Source organism: Rousettus aegyptiacus, unplaced genomic scaffold (assembly GCF_014176215.1).
Source record: "Rousettus aegyptiacus isolate mRouAeg1 unplaced genomic scaffold, mRouAeg1.p scaffold_m13_p_16, whole genome shotgun sequence".
Classification (NCBI taxonomy): domain Eukaryota; kingdom Metazoa; phylum Chordata; class Mammalia; order Chiroptera; family Pteropodidae; genus Rousettus; species Rousettus aegyptiacus.
The window spans coordinates 35,510,999-35,521,037 of record NW_023416291.1 but is presented as its reverse complement, the minus strand read 5'-3'; the positions used below and the strand labels follow the sequence as shown (position 1 = coordinate 35,521,037).

Genomic DNA, 10,039 nt, shown 5'->3' with positions numbered 1-10,039 from the left:
CAGCCCTTGTCTCCAAGGAATTGGAGAAGGGGCCCTGTGGGATCTGGCAGTGGCTGCCATCAATCCTCGACCTCTCTCTTCAGGCTCAGCCCCAGCCAGCTCCCTCAGCCCTGCGCTGCTGGAGCTCTCTCCCCGCCCTCGGGGCTCAGCTTCCCTCCCCTGAAGCCGCGGCCCCTCCCGCCAAAGGAAGTGAGAGGGGGCTGTTTAAGAGGAACTAGGGCTGGGAGTCTGTTGAAGGAGAAGGAGCAGGGCCATGCCCAAACCACCCCCCGGAGCTCCCTGAGCCTGTACCCCTGCCACAACCCCTTTGGGCGCCCCCAGGAACCCAGAAGCCAGCCCTCACCATGGTAAGTCATCCAAGGGTGGGTCCTGAAGTGCAACCAGGTGGAAGTGCCCTGGAGGCTACCATTGGAAAGTGGATGATGGGGAAGGTCACAGCAGATCCCTTGGGGTCCCTCAGTACAGCTCAGATACCCGCCCCCCCCCCCCAGCATTCTTCATCAGGGACCAAGCCTCATCTCATGATGAACAGGAGGCCAGAATGGTGATGGGAGCTAGGGAGCTAAGGATGGAATGGTAATAAGGACAGAAGGTGGCCTTGAGGAGTCACACAATGTCTGCAGGAACAGGGACATACCTCTTTCTTAGGGCTTAGGAAACCTGGTTTCCAGCCCAGTTTGGTCCCTCACCTGCCTGGGTAGCCTTGGGCAAGTCATTTCTCCTCTCTGGGCCTCAGTTCCCACATATGTCACATATGGAAGTTGGTTGAGATATAGAAGGTGTTTTGGGGACCTCTCAGTTAGAATTTCAGAGGGTCTTGTGTTCAGCCACTCTGAGTCCACAGCTGGGAAGGGAAGCTGTGTCAAATGCACGGTGGGGTGCAGTGATGATGTAGTGACAGCAAGCCTGTGCCAGCAGCAGGGGTGGTCTGGCTATAGCAATCGCGGACGCAGATGGTGAGACACAGAATGTCTGCACCACCATTGGCACCTTTCCATGTGAGGACAGCAGGGGAGACACTGCAGCCAAAGGCATCACTGCCTGGTGAGGCCAAAGTTAATGATGACTGTGGTGACAGGGTGGAGTGATTTTTATGGTCATGAATTTAGACCCAATGGAATCATAACACACACTTTAAAGCGAGCCTGGGCTGGTAAATAATAGTCGCCCCCACAGCTCCATGTATCTGCAAGCCACTTCAGCTTTCATTTTCCATCATTCTGTCAATGAGGGCATGTGGCTGAGACAGTCACAGAGCCAGTGGTGACAACTGCAGAGCTTCTGGCAGTTGCAGCAGGTATCTGACCAAGGCAGAGGCAAGGGGGTAGACCAAGAGACAGGGATTGTATTAGTCTGAGATAGAACATCTTACTTCAGGAAGCTGATGATAAATTGGGCATCACTGGCCAAGGACTCATCTGGGTAATTTAAAACCAAACCATCAGCTAGAGCTCTGGGCTGGGGACAAGAACTCTTCCAAGAAGGCGCCACGCCAGAAAGACTCAGGAGCTCAGATGAGCAGACTTTGATCAAAAGAACACAGGAAATGATTTGCTACTGCAGAAAAAAGCAACCCCTCCCAAGGAAACTGTGTGAAAACTGCTTAGTCAATGGTTTGTTTAGCTGACGGGGTCTGGAAAGGGAGAAACCCATCCCAGAGGACCACAGTGGAGAAAAAGAGTGGAATCCATGCATGAGGCTAGGACCTCTGACATCTTCCTGGAGGGATGATGGGTGCCAGGAAGAGTGTTGACTCAATGAAACACTGTTTGTCAAGTGCCTTACAGAGCACACAACATGCACTCAAAACACAGTCACCGCCACTACGGATGATGCCTGGAGTTAGTGATGGCAACAGGTAGAGATGACTCACTCTTGCTTGTTGAAGAGGAGTTGCTGTTGAAAGATGGCTGTTTGGTTTATGGCCATGCCACCCTGAACAAGCCCGATCCCTTCAGATCTCAAAAGCTAAGCAGGGTCGAACCTGGTTAGTACTTGGATGGGAGACCACCTAGGAAGGCCAAGTGCTGTAGGCATAAAATATAAAAAAAATTTTAAAAAGGAATTGTAAACTGACAAGGTCTTTGCAATCTGTGAGGTCAATCAAGGGTCACCTCACCAAAAAAAAAAAAGAAAAAAGAAAAAAGAAAGGGAGGGAGGGAGAGGGAGGAGGGAGGGGAGAGAGGAGAGAGAGAGAGAGAGAGAGAGAGAGAGAGAGAGAGTAGAGAGGAGAGAGAGGAGAAGAAAGAAAGAAAGAAAGAAAGAAAGAAAGAAAGAAAGAAAGAAAGAAAGAAAGAAAAAGAAAAAGAAAGAAAGATTCTTGTGAGTGGGATGGGTTGGCGGTAGCGACGGTTGCTCTTGGTGCTAGCTGGTGATGAACACTGCTGGATGGTGGGTGGTTGTTTCCAGCTGGGGAGCGGATCCATGGAATGATGGCAGTTGGCAGTCACTGTTATTCAGAGTTGGGTGGTGTTGGTAGTGTTCATTTGCTGTTGGTCGTTCATTTTTTATTTTTGGTAACAATCTAAGGAGTAGTAATGATGCACTGTTGGTTTTTAAAGTATTGTTGGCTGCTGTTTCAGTGGTAGCTGGTTATGTGTGATTGTTGATGGCTAGTATTGTGGTCATGGCGATGGTTGTTGATAGTGGTTGGTTATTATGGATTTCTGGTGCTAGCGATGATAGGTGGTGACGGTGGCGGCTGATGGTGGGGAATAGGTGGAGAAATCAATCCTTTTTTCTGTTCGATGTTAGCTGATGGTGCTGCAAGGGGCGTTATCAGCTGTTTCTGCTCGGCTTTGGTGGGTGAAGGACGCAACTGGTTGTCCTCAGGTGGTGAAGGTGGTGACATGAGAGTAATGGTGGTCGTTTTTAAAGTGCAGATGTGAAGTAGAGCAGCCAGTGATGAGGCTGCTTAGTCCCGGGGTAGGGCCCATGGAAGGCTAGGGGCCAAGAGTTAGGAAGACGGGCTCTGGGAGGACCAGGGCCCCCACATATTGGAGAATGGCTTCTGGCTAGGTGAAAAGAAAAGCGAGGTGTCCCCCCAAATGGAAGAGGAGCCCCTGGGAGCCTTAGTAAGTACGATTATTGTTTGTGCAGTGGAAGGGTACAGAGCGTGGCTCCAGAACCCCACTGGGTTTGGGGAGGGCAGGACCAAGGGGCACACCAGGGGGACAAGGCAAGGCCAGGGCTGGGGACTGGCTGCAGCAGCCATAGCAGCTTCACATCGCCTCCCGGCTGACAACCACAGTTCGCAGGACCCCAGCAAGGAAGGAAGTGGCTGTTTTGTTGCTCTCTCCAGCCTGGGGTTCTGCTCATCACCGCCCAGGAGTGGGGAGGCTGGGGCAATTGGGGCAAATGCAATTTGCAAAAGTTCCCTTATCCAGCCCTTCCTCCTGGCCCCACGCCTTGTGCCTATGGGACCGACCAGTGTAAGGCAGCTGCTGCTGCTGTTGGCGGCGGTGAGGGAAGCTAGCATTTCTGCTTCACACGCCTTGCCTCTTTGAATCTTCACGGCTGCCCTGAGAAGTCTGTGGCCCTCCATGTTCCCATTTTCCAGATGAGAAAACTGAGACAAGGAGATTAGGCAACAAGCTGCTGTACAAGCCAAAAATGGGAGAGGATTTCAACTCAGTGACTCCCGAGGTCGCATTTTTAACAGCCACCTTGACCTCCTAATCCTAAAAGATGAGAGGCCACTGCGGAGGAGAAGGTTGTGCTAACTCTCACTTGCCCGGTCTGCCCATCCATGCCTCATTTGAAGCCGGACTCTCTTTTCCAAAGAAAATAAGATCTTGGTATCCCACACAAACCCAAGGCCTTCCTGGCGCATGGCTCCTGCTGCCACCACTGACTCTGCCTGGGAAGTTTATGTAGCAAGGGCTGCCTCCTGCAGGAAGCCCTTACTGATCACCCTACTTCTCTTTAGCACCGCCGGATGTGGACCCATAGTCTCCCTTGGGCAACTCACTTCACCTGCTCCGGGTATACTGAAGTACCCTAGGCCTGGGCTCACCTATGTCCATGCACAGTAGGGGCTCAGGAAGTGTATTCACTACAGGGCTCCAATGCCCCAGCACTATGGGAGCCATCACCTTGGTCACAAACAGCCCCTCCCCACTCTGAGGCCAGGGAAGCCCCACTTCCCATTGCCCCCTGCCTTTTTAGTTGTAAGAGCCTCTCCGAAGAGCTGAAGTTAGAAGCTACCTTCCTCTTCCCACCCAGCCACCTCGAGCCCCTGACTGTCTTTCACAAGAGCCCCACCAGGTTGAGTCATATTTGGCTTGTGGTCAACTGTGACCACAACCTCTTTATTTATACCCCCACCCCTAAGTAAGGGACTTAGGAACAAATAGTTTCAACTTGACCCATGGAGACTTTGGGGCCACGGAGAGAGGGATACCCATGACTCAGAGTAGGAGGTGGTCTCATCTCAATGGTACTTCATTCATTCATTCATTCATTCAACAACTAACTATATGTTGGCCAGCTCCTATATCTTCTGTGAAATACTGATCATTTCCACTAAATGCTCTTGGGGGCCGCCAGCTGCCATTTCCTGAGGCACCCCAGTGCATCTTTTCTTTATGTTAGCTCATTTACTCCTCTCAGCAAACTCATGGAGGAAGTTTATTATGGAATCCATTTCACGGATGGAGAAACTGAGAGTTGGAGAAGTAAAGTGGCCTCCCCACGTCACAGTCAGCTGTCAAGCCAGGCCTCACACTGTACTGGTCCCATGCCAAAATTCCTGTGTCTTCCCACACTGTACCTACTTGAGCAAAACCCTCTCTCCCTCTGCTGCTAGCAATATATGGATTTTGTGATCACACGGAGCTAGGTGTGGATCCGGGGGTCCTGGGAGCCTGAGGCAGGACACAGATGGGGAGACGGGCTGTAAGAGGCAGAGGGCCACTTGGTTGAGTATGGGAAGTGGGGAGGACAGAAAGAGGAACCAAGTCCTCAGGGCCAGGAGAGCCAGCCAGACACAGCCAGCCTTGAGGCCTCTGACCTCAGAGAAAGGAAGTGGCCTTGAGTGTCAGCTTCACCTGAGGGGCCCAGGAGCATTGAGACCCAGCTGACCCCAAAGGGGAAACCCTGGAAAAGACCAGTCTTGTCCCTGCTCCATCCTCATCTGACCTGAAGCACCAACCCCACTACCTCTGACCCAGATCACACAGCCTCGTGAGTCCTCTCTTCCTGCTGTGTGACATTGGAGAGGACACCTAACCTCTCTCTGCCATAGTTTTCTATTCTGCAAAGTGGACCTAATTATAGTACCGACCTCAGCATGTGTTGAGAGGATTAAATGAGGTAATTCATGGAAAAAGCTCAGTTAGACCAGAGTCTGGCACAGGATATGTGCCTGTGGGGTATTAACTATTGTTGCTATTGTTGTAGTCAGTTACCATAGTTACTACCCAAGGCCCTACCCCTTGAGGTCTTCAGAAAGAGAATCCACTTCCTGTCCTCCACTCACTCCTGCCCCAACTGGACCCTGAAGAATGCCAGTTCATTCCCGAATTTCATGTCCCTTCTCACCAACACACTCTGGTCTCCCCTCTTGCAAACAGGAAACGTGTCCCCCTGACCCCATCTCTCCCCATAGCCTCTTTCCCTCTTCCCCATTTCAGCCAGACTGTCCCAAGCATCTTTGATCCCCGTCTACACTTCCTGAGCTCTCAATCTTACTTCTGACCCCTGGGGTCACTAGTGAGTTGGTCACTAGTGAGTTGGTCAGAGTGTGATCAACAGCTCCCTGCTTCTCCCAACCAGCCCTTGTCACCTGCAAGCCATCTCTGGTCCTGGCTCCCTCTGACCTCCCAGCTGACCCCCTGCCTTCCACAATGCTGCTCCCATAACTTTGTCCTTCCCCTACCTGGTTCTTCCCACTGCATCCCAGAGTTCTGTCGCATCTGACACCCTCTTCTCATAATGAACATCTTGACAGGCCCCCTAGATCCTCTGCAATGTGGAAGAGAAAGTCATTTATAATGAAATGTATGCATAAAGATGAAAATGCTCAGGCCAGTAGCCCAAGGATGCCCACTGCAGCCACCAAGTACTCATGCATGGACACAGGTGTGTCTCAATGAGCTGACAGCCCAATGCGCAAGTGGGATATTGGCCATGTCAACACCTCGAACAGCATGAACTTCCAAATGCTGAACAGTTCTTAGCAAAATCTGATCAAAACTAAAATCTCCCTTGATACAGGACAGTCACATTCCTGAAAAATGCAATGGGTATCAACTGTACAAAAAAGATACAGATTTTCTGTTTATATATATGCTCAAATTTGGTCTAGGTTCCAATGATTGATTATAAACAGGGTTGTGACTTATATGAACATCTATCACTTACATGAACCCAGGTTGGGTGGGTAGCTGCGGGCAGGAGGTTATTTGAGTACAAATTTGGCACCTGTGGTCCCCTTAATATGCCAGGCGTATCCCCATCCCTGTGACAATCAAAAATGCTCCCGTGATTCCTCAAGTGTCCCCAGGGCAATATGGTTCTGCTGAGAACTCTCCAAGCCTCAGAGACTCAAGTCCAAATTCCTTTGCTTAGTGCTCAAGGCCCTTTAGGACCTTACCCAGACTGACCACCCCTCCCCTCCATTCATTCATGCACTCCTTCGTTCTTTCACTTATTCATTCACATGAGCCCTGATGCCTTGTTGAGCCAGGCATGGCCTGAACCCCCGCACTTGGGAGCTCATACACAGGAAGATGTGCGGGATGTCCAAAACGTGGACAGGGCTATGGTGAGGGATGCCCAGGGCATTGTGGGGGTCCAGAGGGAGGATCTGATCTGTCCTGGGGTCAGGGAGGTCTTCTCAGAGGAAGCATCCCTGAGTCAAATCTTAGAGGATAGATTGGTATTCACCAGGCAGGGAGGGTGTTCTGAGCAGAGGGCTCAGCATCTGCAAAGGCTTAGAGGCAACTCAGTAAAGAACTGAAAGGGAAAAAAAAGAACTGAAAGAGTTCTTCTCGAATGTGTAAGTGACTGGCACACAGTAGGTGCTCAAGAATGATTTATGGAAGGGATGAATGGGAAGGTGATGGGAAACCAAGACAGGAGAAAAGCCACAGAGAGAAGGGATGAGATTTGCCATATGAGAAACTTGCTCTGACTCCTCACTCGGGTTGGAAGCAGTTTGAGGGGTTCATGCCCTGACTCTTTCACATTCTCTCCTCTGCATTCTGTGCCTGCCTCAGTCACACTTCAGTCACACCTCAGTCACACCTCCACATCTTTGCCTGGGCAGTTTACTCCACCTCGTGAACCCTCTCTTCCTGCTCTTGATCAAAACCTTTCTCGACTTGCAAGTCCCAGACACTTGCAGGTATAGATGCAAGAGCCTGGCCTTTGCTGCCAGATGGACCCAGACTCAATCCCACACCCCTGGAAACAATTTAGCTTATCCTTAGTCAAGCATCAAGCCACTGTACTTCTCAAGCCTCAGTTTCCATCCCAGCTGACATCCCACTGAGTTGCTATGAAGATTGCTGGTAATATTGGTGACAGCCCCACCCAGTGCCAGGGGCTTGGTAAATGTTAATTCTGTCCCATGCTCCTCTGCCCAGGCCCATAGTCACAACTTCTCAGGCTAAGGAAGCGCATCAGCCGCCTACTCCTTTGTTCCCCAGAACAGTTCATCCTCACATCAACCCTGGCAAGTGGGATGCGTCTCTCATTTTATAGATGAAGCCACAGAGGCTCACAACAGTGTTAGGTCACCCAACCAGGATGAGAATCCAGACCTGCCCACACGGAAAGCTGGGTATGTTGAATATCTGTGGGCGTTTCTTGACAAACCCTCTGCTGGCTGTCAGAGTATCCAGATTCCGACCACGCACCGCCTCTGCTCAGGAAATTTCAGTGGCCTCCCCAGCACCTCTGAGAGAGGCTGGCTACTCATTCACCTCTGCCCTACAGTTGCCCACACTGACCCTCCTGCTTGACCCTTGTCGGAGTCCCCTCTGCCCAGCATACCCATCTCCATTCCCTGGAATCTGCTCCGCAAACATTTGTCATCTTTGAAGACCTGACTTTCGTTCCCAGTATTTTTTGCCCGTGGTGTCTTCCTCTGAAGTTGAGTTTCTTCCTTCGCCCTTGTCCTTTGTTCATTTGCTAGGTCCTTCCTACTGGGGCTCCATCCCAGTCCCAGCTCTCCAGGAGCTCCTGGTCTGGGGATAAGAAGCTTCCTAGAGAAGGGACATGTTATCCAACCATGAGTGCACCAGACAGGGAAGCTCAAGGCTACCATCACTCTTCTGTTTGCCAGACTTTTCCATACAGGACTGTATTAAAGAGAGGCAGAGTAGACCTAAGAGAACCAGTGTGTTTCAGTGTTTAAGTTTAGTGTTTAGTGTTTAAGGATAAGTTTAGTTGGGGTAAAAGAAAACATTCCAGGAAGGCTTCCTGTAGGAGGAGTTTTCCTGGAAAGCCTGTGTCTAATCTCCTCCTTGGGGTCCTAACAAAAGGTGTCAACTGATGAAAAACTGAAAGGGGAAATGAAAAGGGAAAGTGGGAGCCTGGGAAGGTGCTGGAGTTGGCACAGGGCAGGGGCAAGGCTCTTTGAGGATGGAGAAAGAAGATGGTGGCAGGGGCAGCAGAAAGGCATAGGAGAGCAGGGTCACAGCTGGGCACAGAGTATAGAGGTCATAGCTGGGCTCTGAGGAGCTCGGAGCAATAGGCTAAGATGCATGATCAAAGAGAAGGGAAGTAGGAGGAAGGGGGGTATCTTGAGGTGAAAGGGGTGGGCAGAGGGTCAGATGCTGCAGAGAAGTCAAGGACTTGGCCTGGGCCTGGGCAGGAAGAAGGGGTTTGAGGAAGTAAGGAGCATGGAGGCTGAAAAGGAAGTGGGAAGGAGGAGCTGTGTCACTCTGCCTGGCCTCCTGGGGGCAGAGGGCCTGGACTGGACCTTGACCACATCTCCCAATGTCCCTGAGATGGGGAAGGAGGTGAAGCACGATCAGAAGCTGGGGATGGAGATGAGCCGGGTAAGGGAGGCACCAGACCTCGCCCCCCGCCAGGGTTCACGTCCACCTTGCCACCCCCGTTTTCAGGGCAGCAAGGAGCGCTTCCATTGGCAGAGCCACAATGTGAAACAGAGCGGCGTGGACGACATGGTGCTGCTGCCCCAGATCACTGAGGACGCCATCGTGGGCAACCTCCGCAAGCGCTTCATGGACGACTATATCTTTGTATCCTGGGCCATGGGTGGGGCAGGCAAATGAAGGACAGAGGGACAGGCGGATAACTGACCAAGGGATGGAGGGGCGGCGGGTAGATGAATGCGGGGGAGGGTGTCAGAGGGACTTTATCACAGATGGGAAATACAGATGCCTGACCAAATGAAGAGGGAGGGATGGACAGTGAGAACACCAGATGATAGGACAGGGAGCCGACAGAGTGACAGCAGGACTGCGCTTGGGGGTGGCCGTGGGCCCCACCACTCCCTCTGCCCTGGGGTAGCTCAGCCACAACATGCCCCATTTCCCCCATTCTGGACCCAGCCCCGTCTTTCCCTCAGAGACCCAGGACACGTCTGAGTTATCGCCATCTCCTCCTCTGATCAGTGGGGCTCTAGGAGACCCCCGAGGAGCAGGATAAGGGGACAGGGACCTCTCGGGGACAAAGCACACCAGGACATCCCATGGCCCTTAACCACCCCACAGACCTACATCGGCTCCGTGCTCATCTCCGTAAACCCCTTCAAGCAGATGCCCTACTTCACTGAGCGTGAGATCGACCTCTACCAGGGCGCGGTGAGGCCAGGGCCAGGTGGGAGGCACAGTCCCCAGGGCCACTGACCCACAGCCCTAGGCTGAGGCCTACCCTTCCTCGCCAGGCCCAGTATGAGAATCCCCCACACATCTACGCCCTCACGGACAACATGTACCGGAACATGCTCATCGACTGTGAGAACCAATGTGTCATCATCAGGTATGGACAGAGGGACCCCAGGCCCTCCTCCCCAGGCCCTGATCGAACAACATCAGTACCAAGGGACATCTATTTGGAACTCCTG

The 10,039-nt window shown here is 52.0% G+C and overlaps 1 protein-coding gene and 1 pseudogene across 1 annotated transcript in view; both read left to right on the top strand.

Annotated features, from left to right (window-relative positions):
- Nucleotides 1-213: 213 nt before the first annotated feature.
- MYO1F (myosin IF) overlaps nucleotides 214-10,039 on the top strand; it is a 31,240-nt gene continuing 21,414 nt past the window's right edge. The window contains exons 1-4 of the mRNA XM_016163049.2: nucleotides 214-347; nucleotides 9,075-9,212; nucleotides 9,687-9,776; nucleotides 9,860-9,954. Coding sequence (XP_016018535.2) covers nucleotides 345-347; nucleotides 9,075-9,212; nucleotides 9,687-9,776; nucleotides 9,860-9,954 — 326 coding nt within the window. The 5' untranslated portion in view covers nucleotides 214-344. The remainder of the gene's footprint in view (nucleotides 348-9,074; nucleotides 9,213-9,686; nucleotides 9,777-9,859; nucleotides 9,955-10,039) is intronic.
- Nucleotides 1,918-2,036, top strand: LOC118612658 (annotated as a pseudogene).